The sequence below is a fragment of the Vanessa atalanta genome, chromosome 5, assembly GCF_905147765.1.
Source record: "Vanessa atalanta chromosome 5, ilVanAtal1.2, whole genome shotgun sequence".
Lineage (NCBI taxonomy): Eukaryota > Metazoa > Arthropoda > Insecta > Lepidoptera > Nymphalidae > Vanessa > Vanessa atalanta.
Window position 1 is genome coordinate 3201257 of NC_061875.1, and position 15457 is coordinate 3216713.

Below are 15457 nucleotides of genomic sequence, written 5' to 3' on the forward strand. Positions count from 1 at the left end.
TTGAGATCGATTTAATTGACTAATATGATATTTATTTTTTTCTGTTATATAATATTGAGACTTTAAACAACGACCGGTTTTATTTTATTGTAATTAATAGCATTGATTTAAAATATTTCACGAACAGCATTAATATTTCCCGCCCACATAAAGCGTACCTTGACCGTGCACTAATGACAGTACCCACTATTTCACAATAATGACAGGCAATGGTCTAATGGGATAAACGGTAGCACAGAGCAAGGTTGTGACGCTCCGTCCACACAGTACCGCGAACACTGTCGCTCTGAAGCGACACTACACCAACAAATTGGTAAATAGCACCACTCGAACGCGTATCCGTTCAATCTACTTAAGACAAGAAGATTATCGAGTCTGTCTTCTCAGTCGTGCTACAGCGTCGTCTCAAAACACGTGGAAGTACCCTGAGGGAGTTGAAAGTTTTTTTGGGAAGCCATGGAAGGCGCGCTGCGATGAAACCACGATCCATTGCTTAACAAAATTATGTATTTCATTAACCAGACGTAATTCGACAAAATGAGAAATACAAATCCTGTCGGTTTAAATTTCATTATTTTGAGTGGATTGGCTTAAAAACTACACCCAGATAGTTGTGATCATGAACGGAATCAGTGTATCGGTGGAGAAAGGGGCGGAGGTGAGCGTTAAAGAATCGAAGAAGCGAATGAGTGTCAAAGAAAAACTAATGCAGATCCGGTCCAATATTACAGTCGAACCGATTATTGCTTGTTATATTATGTCCAATGTATTTTCGGGGTTGGCTGTACAAAACTTAAATTTGGAAAAGGCATGTAGAGTTAATTTGGGCTACAGTGATGAAATTTGTTCAGCTTTAAATCGACGGCAAACGGAAAATTATACAATGGAAGAGTCGGAAGTGCAAAAATTAACAGCGTCAGTGCAAGCTTGGAAAAATATCGTACAAACAGCATTTCCATGTATTTTAGTTCTTTTTGTTGGATCGTGGAGCGATAAGACAGGTAAAAGAAAAGCTTGTATACTTTTGCCAATCGTTGGAGAGGTACTGTGTTGTACAAGTTTCATACTGAACACATATTTCTTCTATGAATTGCCATTGGAGGTCACGGCCCTCTCAGATTTGTTTCCGTCGCTAACAGGTGGATGGATTACTGTTTGCGTTGGTGTATTCAGTTACATTGGTGACGTGACAACGAAAGAAATGAGAACATTCCGAGTGGGGGTTGCTAATTTGTGCATGTCCTTAGGAATACCGATTGGGATGTCGTTAAGTGGAATATTATTGCAACAAATCGGTTACTATGGAATCTTTCTTATATCAAACTGCTTGTATTTAACCAGCCTAATTTATGGATACATCCGTCTCAAGGATCCAGTGATACCTCAAGAGAGGCACAGAGTAAGTAATTGATGTTTAGCATGATTTAGATTTTTATAATTAGGAAAACCATTTGTGAAAATTAAGAAGTTTTTGCAACTGGATACTTTATATCAAAAATTAAATCCTTAAATATTTCTACTACTAAAGTTGGCAAGTTTAAGAAGAGGTACTTAAACAAAGTTGAGACGGTATCAGAACCAATTTAATCGGAAGTGTAGGGTTACTGTAGACTAAGGTACAGTTTGAGGCCGTTCATCATTCGATGGAGCCCGGTCCTACGTCTAAGTGATAAATTGCTCTGTGCCACTACGCAAATTCGAACGAAGGGGAGCATCGTAACGCAATCAGTGGTTTTCACGAGGCTCAGATAGGTGTCTGCATTTGTAATGCCACTGATCTATCGCGATACGACTGTCAATTTATTCCGTTTGCCGCGGATGCTGTACGAATGATTTATTTTTCGGTTTCAATGAAAAATAGATACGGTGCTTTTTGCTGGATTTCGCAACGTCTGTTATCATCTGATTCAAAAGCCATTCAAACGAGAACCGTTTGATATGTAGTGGCGATCGATGGTTTTTTCAATTACGCATTTTATGTAGGTGTGAATGATAAATGATTTCATGGCTTCGATTTCGACAATTTGAAATTGGAACCTTCTTATAAACAATCTCGTTATCGCCAATTTGGACAGAGTATAATTTAGAATGATTAATTAAACGAGAATAAGACGAAATATGGCGTTCTTAGTAGAAGTTTTATTTATTTAAGTCTCCTAATATTCATTTTAAATATATGAAAATAATTCTAATAGCTATGTGTTGAATATAATGAACTTGATTAAGCATATATTTGATTATTATCAAAGTGATCGGTTTGGTGTTGTAGACCAAATTCCAATTTAAAAAATAAATAAAGACAATAGGTATCTTAACCGAATTAATACTCCCCTACAGTTACGTTATCATAATAATGTATGTAATATGTTGACCTAGTGACTAGCTTATCTAGAGTATCCAGCAGTGTGATTCTGTAAATCACTTCGTATCTCACTCTTGAGGCGTAAATGTTGAAAGCTGACTTATAGTGACACGTCATTTTGATACGTGTATCCTCTAAATTTTATTATTATTATAGTCAATGTCAAATTTTACACTCGTGTTCTGCGGTGAGATTCGAGTTTCTTGTTACAGAATAGCCCTACAGATCCTGAGTCTAGGTGTACAAATAGATAAGACTAGTTAATTTTATAAAATACTATAAATATAGCTATAAAAGGGAGGTTATATAAAATGTGCCTGCGCATACTTGCACTATCAAATCTCTTTATAGTATTCGTACTTAATATAAGCAGATATATCTGGCTATAAGACTGGCCATCGCAATCGAGATTCATTCAGGATATTATTGTTGTAATAATTTACTATACTCTACAGTCGATTAGTTTCGGCTCGCAAGAGATTTAGTTTCGATCACATAAGCTCTTTTTATTTGTCAGTGGCCGTTGCTGTGTCCTTAGGCTAAAATATATTTTTCTAAGTTATAAGAAGAAATTATATTTTATGTAGTTATAAATAAATTTTAGGACTGACCATTGAACTTGGCACCCTTTAAGATTTCACTTCTTTTGTCCTTGAAGTCAACAACCAAGCCCTTTATCATAAAATTGAACTTGGCTCTCATTTCACATTTATGTTTTAATGGGATAGATATAATAATTATACCATTTGATATTTTAATTGCCATTAAAGTAACGTCTGACATTTTATGGTTAAACTTAGTATAGTATATTACCTTACTTAATAAAAATCATTGTTGTTTGAAATACAATGTAAAAATAAAATGTTTATTGATAGTAGAAATTTATGAACGCTTGTGAAAACCTAATAATGATTACACCACCAAACAACAATAGTTTGTTTTGCCATAATTTGGGTTAAATTGGGTGATTCAATAGGGCATCTGCCATCCTTTATTATAAAAATATGTCACTTTGTCACCAGATATTATTATTTCCAGAACTTGGTCACCATTATTTTGATGGAATCAGTCGTCCAGAGAGTAATTATCCATAGCCAAATATATACGATTAAAAGTTTTATGTAGGATTAAAAACTATTTTAGTGAAAAAAAAAACTTTTCTCGAGTAATCAAATAAAATTGAGTTATGTTTAAAAATTGTGTCAGATTTAATTACGGGCGTTACTCTGGGTACATTTTTGGAAAAGTCTATTGGTAGTGTCATTTAAAATAGGAACAATTGAATATGTCTACAATTGGAAAAAGTATAGGTATTTCGAAAATTCAAATTATAATAAGTAAACTTCAGTAACTCTGTACACTGTGTCAGGTTCAATTCTAGCCCCTGAGGTTTTTGGAATACCGTCTTCTAAACCTGCTTTAGACTTACTATTGTGTTGTTACTATTTTAATATTTTTAATAATTAGTTGTTCTTGACTAATAATAAATTAAAAAAAAAAACTAAATACGCATAATTATGTCATATCATTGATCCCATCGTAATAACTTGATAAAAAATATATTAAAGTACCCTTGAAGTGCCTCTTTTCTAGCACAAAAATATTTTTGATGATTCATGATGATGATCAAAGTTGGCTGTCGTAGTTAATAATTATCCGCTCAGATATTGCACAAATTTACTTACAAATATAAAAGATTTATAATTATCCAATGAGTAAGATCCATTATCAGATCTTAACCAAATCTATATAGGAACTAATCTACCTGTTCTAATAGAAAAGTTGGGAAGTGGTAAAAATATCGCTGAATATACGCCAAAAATATTCCGATACATGAAAACTTTCACCTTTTTTGAAATCGGTTAAAATATGCTATTTTACAGGAGCAGCCGGTGGGTTGTCGAGGATGGGTCTGCTCCTTCTTCGACGCTCGACACGTGCGAGAGACTTTAACGGTTGCATTCAGAAGTGGTCCACGGCGGAGAAGACTTCGTGTGTCTTTATTAATAGTTGTCGTGTGTGTAATATTTGGACCTTTACATGGTAAGATAAATCAAGTAAAAAATTTTACTAAGTATATATATAAAAAAGTTTATAATATGACATTGTCTTACCCGTTTTAAGTATAAAAGAAAGAGAGAGATAATAAAAAAAAAAACACGCGTGCAATTCAACACAGAAGTGAGACGCCATAAATATTAGACAAAGACAATAAAATTTAAAAGAACCATTAAAAATATTTTGTATCTTTCATTTAAACGTAATACCCAGCTTAAAAAGGCATAGTATACAAATATTATTTTATAAAGCGCTTTTAACGTATTCTTATAACAAAATGAGGATTATAGTAAATTCAATTACTTAAAATGCAAAACGAAATTAAAAATAGTTTGTCCATATTATGTCTGCGAAAAAACGTTAAAAATACTCTTAAATCCACGAATCACAATCTCAAAATCACAATTCGCCAAATATAAACGGCCTTACAAACTTTGATTAGCAGATGTTTAGTCAAACATCGATTTATCTCTTTCCGTCATCATTATTTTAATATTCACAAGAAAGGGACACAGCATTGTTTTAATAACCAGCCCTTAAACAATATTTATAAGAAAAGCTGTAAAATGTTATAAATGATTTAGTGTTTTGCACGGTTTCTCTATTAACGGTACTGCTCCGGTACCGTGGTACGTAATTTCTCAATATATGATTGTTTAAAGCATTTTTTTTTTCGAATTAAATTTGTAGATCTTTGAAAATGCGTATTCAAACATAGACATAGACTATTTATAGATATATTCTATACACAAATCTTCTATACGTGTGTATGTCACTAAATTTATAGACGCAGCTTTACCGATTTTCGTAACGCTTTTTTCGTGTGCTTTACGTGTGTTTGAGTGGGTTTTTGGATAGTCTAGATTGGACCCTGTAGGTGGTGCTGCAATCGATATTAAAATATTTATATATATATAATTTTTATTTTACCTGTACGAAGTCGGAATGGACAGTAGTATTTGATGTATATAATTATATTAAAAAATACAGTGAAACAAGAATTGTATCGTTTCCACGTCGTATCGTTGTCTATGCTCCCCTCTAAGCTAAATGTAAACTACCAGCCGTGATGAAACTCCCGATTGAATGCTTAATTTGAGTCTTAGCGACCGAGGTGCTTGTAAAGAAGCCTTTTTAGACTCTTAATTACGCAAAGATGTATTTAAATAATTATTCTTTATTCAAATTAAAATATCGTATCAAAATGTTCTATTAAATTTCGATACTAAAATCATACCAATACAGTTTCAGTAATGCCTAAAATGGAATATAAGGATAAATTTGGTATTATAGGCAAATTCACCCTTGCCCTATCCCGTGTATCATATACAATTAATGTTTACTGATTAACTGTCGTGTATTTGGACATGTTATTAATCAAGGAATTGGAGTTTAAAAAAAATATATCATAATATCATAAGTCAGAAATATAAAACACTCTTAACACCGTTTGTGTCTGTCAATCACAAGATCTAAAATGGCGAGTCACTCAGCGTCCAATTCGGGACACAGCAATAAAATGTTTTGAAAATAATTTAATTTTAAATTAGTTAAAAGAAGCGAAGATTTTCTTTTATTGATAACTAGTGTTGCCCGCTGTTTCGTTCGCATTTCAAGGGTTTGTCGTCAGGTTTTAGAAATAATGAAGGAGCCAATTTATTTTTCGAAAGACAGACAGAGTGACTTTTGCATTTATAATATTAGTAGAGATTAGTACGGATGTTATTGCTACGATTAATTACTTATATTATACTTATATTATACATATAATTAAAGTTTTAATCAACTCAAGCAAGTTCCAAAAGCAATTGAACACATGAGCCGAAATAGCCCCGTACTTAGAATACGTGACCCTGGCATCGCTCCTAAACTTAAGTAAAGCTCGTGGGTTCAAATTTGTACACATGTGCTTAATTTAAGCTTATACTATATTTCGTGGTCGCAGCGTAAGGAATCCTGCACGTATGTGAAATTATCATATAGAGCCACGTGTAGTAAGCTTAAGCTAACCTTACCTTTAAGGAAATAGCTGTCCAGCTGTGGGAATTTTACGGCCTTTTACTTACTAATAATTGATGAAAATTCTAACAATTTGTGTTAATGTTCTCACAATACGAAGAAAATTATCTGTAAATACATAAATTCAACAGATCTAGTTGACTTACCAAACACTTCCAGTGATTCGATTCTAGATTTGTATTTTAGTACAATTATTCGAATTTTAAATATTTTTATAATTGGAAATTTATACATGACGTGACTGGCCTAAAGACACTAGCTGACCGTCCGATTTCGTATGAGTAAATACATTATTTAACCAATTTGAGATTAATTAGTTATTAATCTTACTAATATTATAAATGCGAAAGTTAGGTAGGATGGATGTTTATTACTTAATCACGCCAGAACGGCTGAACGGAACTGAATGAAATTCGGTACAGAGATTGATTATAGCCTGGAATAACACATAGATTACTTACTTAGACACATTTTATCGTTTAAACGTGCATGAGTCAACATGGGCGGACGATCCATACTCGCGAGCGAAACCTTGGTCGGAAAGTGGAAAAATTGTGGTGGTAAAAGTGACTTATTGGGTGCATTTTTTGGACATCAACTTAAGAGCACCATCTATCGACCAATTATAATTATGAACTATCCAAGTGATTCTATAGTTAAAAAAAAACATATCATCGAAATCAGTCAAGCCGCGTTAGTGGAGAAGACTCACGAACACATGCACGCCTAAATACATAAAGTTTAACGCCACGACGGTGCTATAGAATTTGGAAAAGACCTTTCTAAAGATTGCAACTATATTAAAAATACCTTTGTACTTTATTGTTGTGAATCTAATTCTAATTTTAACTACAGAAATCTTATTGAAGGAAGTATTTAGTAACATCTTAAGTACCCCATTATAGCAGTAGGATGTCCAGAAATATGAGAATTCTGATGTGAACCACTGTTTACTGACTCATTATATGGTTAAGCCAATGAAGTCATGACTTCCTCTACTTTATTACAATTTTTTAACTATTATCATTTAAATTATTTTGTCCTTGCTATTCTTATTTTGAATGTGAAAAAGTTCACCCTGATTTATTTATTGATAAAGAAGAACAGTTTCTATAAACTATCCTTAAACTAATGCGGAACTAAATTTATTTGTCAGTTTGTTGAAGACTAAATCTGACCAACTGTTATGATATTTAATATAGTGGTAGTCTGATATATGAAAGTGTATGAGCGATGGTGACAATTCATTAATTAATCATTCCTTATATCACCAATGTGCCACCAACCTTGGAAACTAATATGTTGTATACCTTGTGTCTGTAGTTAGATTGGAACACAATAATACTGTGTATTGCTGCTTGGTAGCCACTTAGACGGGCTTTTAGAAAGCTTTATTACCAAGTATATACTACAATGTTTAACAGAGCTTTCAAAGAAAAATAATTGCACGATTTTTTCGATACTACCCAGAGGAGCTTGCATAAAATCTTACTAAGGTCTATCTAGGGTTGGATCACGTAAATGTTGTTAGATTTTTCTGTCAAGAAATTCTCAGTACCGTTCCCGTGCACTCCTGCTAAGCCGTTGGAAACCTGAACTCTCTACCGTCGCGTCAGATTGATATCCTATCGGACCACGAGAGTGATATAATAGAGAGTGCGCCTAATGTTTGGAGACCATAATTTACATGAAAATCTTAATTTTGTATTTCATTGACTACAGTTACGTCGCTTATAAATGATTTTAACATTCGCCATTTTTACAGGTGAAATGAATGTGCTATATCTCTTCATGCGGTATAGATTTAATTGGGACGAGGTTCAATTCAGCATGTTTTGTACATACAGCATTATTACCAATTTAGTAGGTAAGTGTATTTAAATATACAACAAAATTGTTCACCGTCAATGTGACGTAAACTAGTAGGATCTTAGTGACCTTTATGCCGTTATATTACACTGGCTCACTCAGCAATATAAAGTTTTGTTGATTGTTAGAATAATTAGTAACATCTAGACAGTCGCGGACAAAGCCTGCCTGGGCTGTATATGTTTCAGGTAATAAATGAAAACGTATTAAAAAATATATCAATATTTAGTGCCAAAGATATTGGTAAAATAAAATTTTATTCGATTTTCGATTAAATATAAAAACTGGTTATTAAAGTATACTTTAATTACCCAATTCTTTGTATTTAATCTTAAATTATTTTACCTTACAAGACTTCATGCAGTTTTTATTATAGAATATTATTGTAAATGATGTAATCTCTTTGCCAGGAACATTGTTCTCCATCAGTATCTTCAGCGATTTCATGAAGTTGGACGACACCGTGGTGGGCATTATTTCCTGCACCAGCAAGATCTTAGCGTCCTTCATATTTGCCTTCGCGAGTACAACTACAGAGATTTATATAGGTATAATATATAAATATTTCTTTATTTTTTAAAATAATTTTTGTTAAAATTGTTCAAACTATTAAAATTAAAACATACATATTTTTATATATATTTCAATTAATTAAAGAGAGGCATACTAACAAATCGACCACCTGTTGGTAAGTTGTGTTCCTCGTAACTACCTGATGGTAAGTGGTTATTACCGCTCATAGGTATTGGTAGGGTGGGAAATACTAACTAACCTCGCCTATGCGCCATCAACCTTGGTACTTAAGATATTAAGCCCGTTGTGTCACTGGTTCGCCGACCTTTCAAACCAGAACACAACAACATTTATTTTAAGCGGTATAGTATATGTGATAGGAGGTTGATACCTATACAGACAGACTTGGATAAAATCATTGTACATATTTATATTACCTTACTATATGAATATTTTGATATATAAGTTAGGTAAATCAGTATAATTAATATTACAAAATCTTTATGTTTAAGGCGATAATATTGTTGTTGTTGGTAAATAAATAAATACTGAAATAATAACTGACTTGTTAACGGTTCAAAAATTGCCATGTTTATGTTGATTGGGATATGAAATCTCACTGTTACTAATATTATAAATGTGAAAGTCTGGATGGATGGCTGTTTGTTTTTCAACCATGTCAGAACGGTTGACCGAATCTAAACCTAATTGCGACAACGATAGATTATAATCTGGAATAGCACATAGATTAATTTGACCTGCACCTCTATTCTATGAAAATAGTCAATTGTATAGCTTACATTTTCATAGTACTGAAGATTATTAGTTAAATTATTAAATACCAAAATATTAATTTCATTTGCTTAGCAAATTGACGTTTTTTTTATTTTCGTATATATATAAATAAATAATATATTTAATGCTTTCATTATTACAATAATTCTTAACAAATATTTAAGTATCCATTAGGTTGTAGACTTAAATTTTGGATAATGAAATAATGTAGGTATTATTTCATAGACGCACACTCCTGACAAAAACAGACTAATTGCGTTACTATCGTTCACTGCATCGCAGTTAGTTAAACAGCCTTTTCTATTTATTTATTTTTTATATAGTAATAAAATTGTACCGGGTATTTTTAACACTTCGTTACCGTTTCATCATAAGGCTTATCTTTGATTAATTCGTATTAGTTGAAGTAAACTTTTTTTATATAAGAGTCATTAACATTAAAAAACTAACTAAATACAAAAAAAAAAAATAGTTACTGTACAAATAATGACCGTGTGGAATAGTGGCAAGAATGCTAGCAGCATTTCCCTGTTGAATCATATTCCGATCCTCTGAGCAGCCCAGATTTACCAGCCCTCCTGCCATCAGTAGAGGCAATAAGGCGAGCTGTTATACTTTTAATGAGGGTTTTTGCATTACTACTCCAAGGTCCAAGTATTTCATATATTATTATTTATTTATTTTACATTGGTTTAATTATTTAACTGCCTTCTTAGTCTATTGGATAATTTATAAATCGCGGTTCTAGCTTTAAATCCTGGGTCGGGAAACTTAGCCGATTGAGTAATTAAATTAGTTACCCTGAGTAAGGAAGTGCTTGTTATAATATTTTCTGCGCAATTAACCAGTGATTAAGATTGACCACTTTGAGAATATTTCAGTATAAAAGGGTGTAAGAGCCACCTACCAGTGTGAAGGATTGTGTAGTCGTGATCACCTAGGCAATTTAAACCCACGGCGCAATATTTACGCTTAGTTAGAAGTAAAAATAACCCTGAAAATAACATTTACGTTGAAAACAACCTTTACTAGCAATAATGTATTTTCCTAAGGGCATAGGGAGCGATCGCTCGGAGCCAGTTCCCCGAGGATTTATTTTCACTTTTATTATTGGATATTTGTAAAGCCAATCAATATTTATTCAGGGTAAAAAGTTTAGAATCACCCTTATGATTTGTTACGAGGAATAACTCACAAGTGTTGTAAGTGTCTAATTATTTATTATTATTACTAACAACTCCGGTTTCGTTAACATTATTTATCGAGAAACGCTCATATTTCGATATAATTCGTATTCAATTAACACGCATCAAACTCTACTGTAGTCTAGGTCATTTATTAGAAGATCTTATTAGAATAAATGGCAGGATTTTATGTCTCCAGAATAAAACAGGAGGTAGTCAAATTATTCTCGTCTAAAGTCCACGAGCTAAGAATTTTTTACTATCAATTTTATTTTCATAAAATAAATATTATATTGTATGTCGTAAGTAAAATGATGCATATAATGTTATTGTTTGAATGAATAAAATTAAAATTAATAAAAATAAAAAAAAGATAAAATAACTCATGCTTATAAAAAAAGAGTTACAATAAAACAATTTTCTACATACAAGAATAAAAAATGCTTTAATTTTACAAAGCACAACTTAGCTCGATGCTGAGGAAGGTAATTCACAACTGGTTTTTAGTGGCATATGCTGGACGTATGTGACAGTAACACTCGTCATTAAGAAATTATTAATAAAAAAACATTACAACAAGACGTAATATTAAATATGATAAAACATTAAAAACTAACAAAGTTTAATACTCTAATAGTAATAAAAATTTAAGCAGTTTGATTATAAATTTAAGTTTTATATATGTCTTATCCTTGACAGCTATTATGTTAACCACATGAGAGGTGGTTCGATTTTCCTATACTTTTTAGGCCTATTACACATTATACAAATTATCACATTCACAGAACTATTTCATGATAATTAACGTCATTGAACGACCAGCTAATGCAGTCGGATATTGTTACCATTAATTTTATTAATTAAATACTTTTCATTTTAATGAAAATCTATTATGACATTGGATTCAATAGTGTTCATAATTTCAACAATGTTTCGTCGTTAACAGTTTATTTATTAGCGATATATTTTCATTTAATTAATATTATATAAAATTATGCGTTTGTTATTTAATAAATTAGGAAGTAGATACAGATGGTCAGATTTATTTAGAATGATCATCTTACTATAAAATAAGATCATACGCTATAGTTTTTTTTTTATAATAATGATTCGATTAGAAGTATTTAATCGATTAGAAGTATTTAATCGATTAGAAGTATTTAATCGATTAGAAATAAACTAACAGTTTTTGTACGAAGAAAGATGTTCGATTGGTTATAATAATGAATAGTTCAGAATTAATAGTATGATATGAGGCATTAAAATACCATTACTGGGCCATAGTATCCTCTCCTCTGAAGGAGATTTTTTGTAGTTTATACCAGAGGGTAAATATTAAAATACAATGTCGTATTGTAGACGATCAAGCACCTCCCGGCCTACTTGACTCTTGGCTTTGGGCAGAGGTGTGGATCACTTCGCACTTTGTAGTGAATGTTTCAATTCGAACGTTCCAAAAAAATGTTTGGATTAATCCCGGCCGCCGAATTACACCTCCAGTCGTAATAACAAATTTCACCAAGACCATCTCGATGTCTGGAAATTCACAAGAGTGCGATTTGAGGCATTTTCTGATTCGCACAACCACTCTGTGGAACTAACTTAAGCCGGCGGTTTTGCAGAATTGGTACGACTCGGGAACCGTCAAGAAAATACCCTACTCATTTGTTAAAGCTGCAAGCCGCCCGGTGTTGCAGATGTCCATGGGCGGTGGTAGTCAGTTTCCATTAGCTGTGCCATCTGCACGTTTCCTGGCACCTATGTCATAAAAAAGGGATCTTTTAAAAAATAGACATTAAATTATAATGTCAGTGTATTTTTTTCAGCAATATTTACGTTTTAGAAAAATGTACGCAATTGATTGTAATAAATCCTTATGAATAAATTTCCATTTATTCTGAGGATGACCCCTATTTCTTATCACGATTGAACTGATATCCGATTTGAAGATATTAATTAAATTCAATGGAATTGGTGGGTTTCTATCGTGAACATTAATTATTATCGACTATTTTTATACTTATTCTGCTACACCGATATATACAAAACATACTTTTTAGAGCTCTTTGGATAATCGATACGTTTAAAATATAGATTGGGAGATCTTCATTCTCATGAATAATCAAGGGTGAAGTGGGTAGCTTGCTAATAAAATATATTGTATTGCTAATTTTATATAGCCAGAATAATTAGCTTCTCGTTTCTAATATAAAACGCGTCGTATTCGCGTTTTTAATTCAAGCACTTTTGGATTTTTCCAATTTATGAATATTGTTCACAGTCCTAATATATTTATACATATATATGTCGGAAGGACATTAGATCTATTGTTATTATTAATGTTCATAGTGTGCGCGTACAGTGGGTAATCGTGAAAAGAACACTAAGAACACTTAGTTAATATTTAATTACAATTTATTACACTATTAAGTTCACACACAAAGTAATCAAATTAGAATGATAACACTCAGCCATTCAGTACAGTAGGACAGTTCCGTAACCTCACTCGGCTAATGCGTTGCAGTAAGTCTTGAGCCTCGACCCGAGCAATGCCTTCACGACTCTGTCGAAAGCGCGTTCAAGTTAGCACCGAACTACATCGAAGTCAAAATCACAACCGTAGGCGCGCTTTTCGTTCCGTTGAGTGTCTGTACGCTTAACCGGATGCGACATATATATTATACTAAAATAATTTATAAAAAGGATCTATATTCTGGATTCCATTCCTTGGTATTGTTAAGACACTAATCTATTGGATACTTTCTTTTTATTAATTTTCTACGAAAATAGTTCCTGCGTAATATGTTTTTGTATGTGCGCTGAACAGATTATTTATGGAATATTTTTTACAGCGCCCCTAGTGGAGATTTTCAACGGGACATCATTCATTGCGATGCGCTCTATCGCATCTAAATTGGTGACCAGTGAGGAGTTGGGTGAGTGCCTATAATAATTCAAAATATTAATTAAAAAAAACGCCAATGATTAATCAAATTATTAAAACGAATAAACGTCACACACAGGTATGTATATGCTTCCGACACATGCATGTCTCCTGCAAATGTTTACCTTTAATGCCGAACCCGAGATAAATAATAACCAAAAATAAAAATGTTTGAATTTATTTGAATCCACAATCTGTAGTTAAAATTCACTTGTCAAACTACTAACTCAGTGTTTATTTTAGAGATACATGTACGTCGTAAGCATATAAGCGTATGTTATGGTCGATTTTTGTACATTTTCTTTAACAATCTTTGATTCGTGTTTATTATATCTTCCCTTATAAAATAAATCATCGAAGCTTTCTATGAATATTGTTAGAATTTCCTGGTAATATAAAAACGAAAGAAAAAGTCTTCAAGGAATAAATTATTCTAAATTTTTATTTATTTCCTAATAATAGATTTAGATTAAATTATGTTCAGTTTTCTCAGAAATGTTTTGCAATTTTTGTTTTGTATTCCTCGGAAAATCATCAACATAGACAACATTATACCATTTTTAAGGTTCCGTAACCAAATGGTAAAACAGGATCCTATTATTAAGACTCCGCTGTCCGTCCATCCGTCCGTCTGTTCCTCTGTCACCAGGTTGTATCTCATGAACCGTGATAGTCATACATTTGAATTTTTTACAGATGATGTATTTCTGTTGCCGCTATAACAACAAATACTAAAATCAGACTAAAATAAATATTTAAGTGGGGCTTCCATATAACAGACATGATATTTTTGCACTTTTTATAGATAATGGTATCGGAACCTTTCCTGCGCGAGTCCGACACGTACTTGGCCGGTTTTTTTTCATTTATATTTAAATTCACAGAAACTTTTGTCACTAACACGTAAAAACATAATTTGCAATATTTTTATGGATACTCAGCTATAAAATAATTTTAACGGAACTGTAATATAAAATAATTTTAATCGTACTGAATGTATAAATGTGCTATGAATAATTTGATTATTAAAGGAGACCGTAAGAAATAAAAGTTCATTGCACTTTTAAATGCGGTTTTATACTTCAATTTCAATTTGATATGAAATTTATTTTACTGGTCGTTCACCTCGTCTGTAAGCCCTTCTATAAGAATGAGATTACATAATTTATTTTTATAATAGAAATTAATATTTTAACATATAAATAACTGGGATAACAATCTTGAATAATGAAATTTGAATTCAAATGATACAGCCTCATACTCGTTTGATCAACCTTGCATTGTAAAAAATATACTGCGGCAGCTTTTTTGGCTTGAGCGACGCCGCGGGCGACCACTGGTCTCCCATAAAATTTGTACAATATTTGAAAAAAAGACTGTTTTGCTAACATATATATTATTTTTTATAGTAAAAATATGTTTTAATACGAAAATATTTTATTATCTATACTATATAACTTCTAAAAGAACACCATTTGTCGTATATCTATGATTTGAGAACATTCCGTTAGCCGCCACAGCTAGTATCGGAATACTTGGCATCGATATTTCTAGCTTTGTTCAGTTTCGCGGCCAAATGGAAGGCAAAGCCGAATTGACATCAAAAAAGCTCAGTGTGCTCAGCAAGGCAAGACAGTATTTCACGTCGGCTTATCTTCTAAGACTATACAAGGCGCAAATTCGGCCTCAAATGGAGTACTACTCTCAGTTCCA

The 15457-nt window shown here is 32.3% G+C and overlaps 1 protein-coding gene across 1 annotated transcript in view; it reads left to right on the forward strand.

Annotated features, from left to right (window-relative positions):
- The first annotated feature begins 278 nt into the window (after nt 1–278).
- LOC125064078 (proton-coupled folate transporter-like) overlaps nt 279–15457 on the forward strand; it is a 30102-nt gene continuing 14923 nt past the window's right edge. The window contains exons 1-5 of the mRNA XM_047670859.1: nt 279–1399; nt 4246–4405; nt 8205–8306; nt 8719–8856; nt 13653–13736. Of these exons, the coding sequence (XP_047526815.1) occupies nt 620–1399; nt 4246–4405; nt 8205–8306; nt 8719–8856; nt 13653–13736 (1264 nt within the window). The 5' untranslated portion in view covers nt 279–619. The remainder of the gene's footprint in view (nt 1400–4245; nt 4406–8204; nt 8307–8718; nt 8857–13652; nt 13737–15457) is intronic.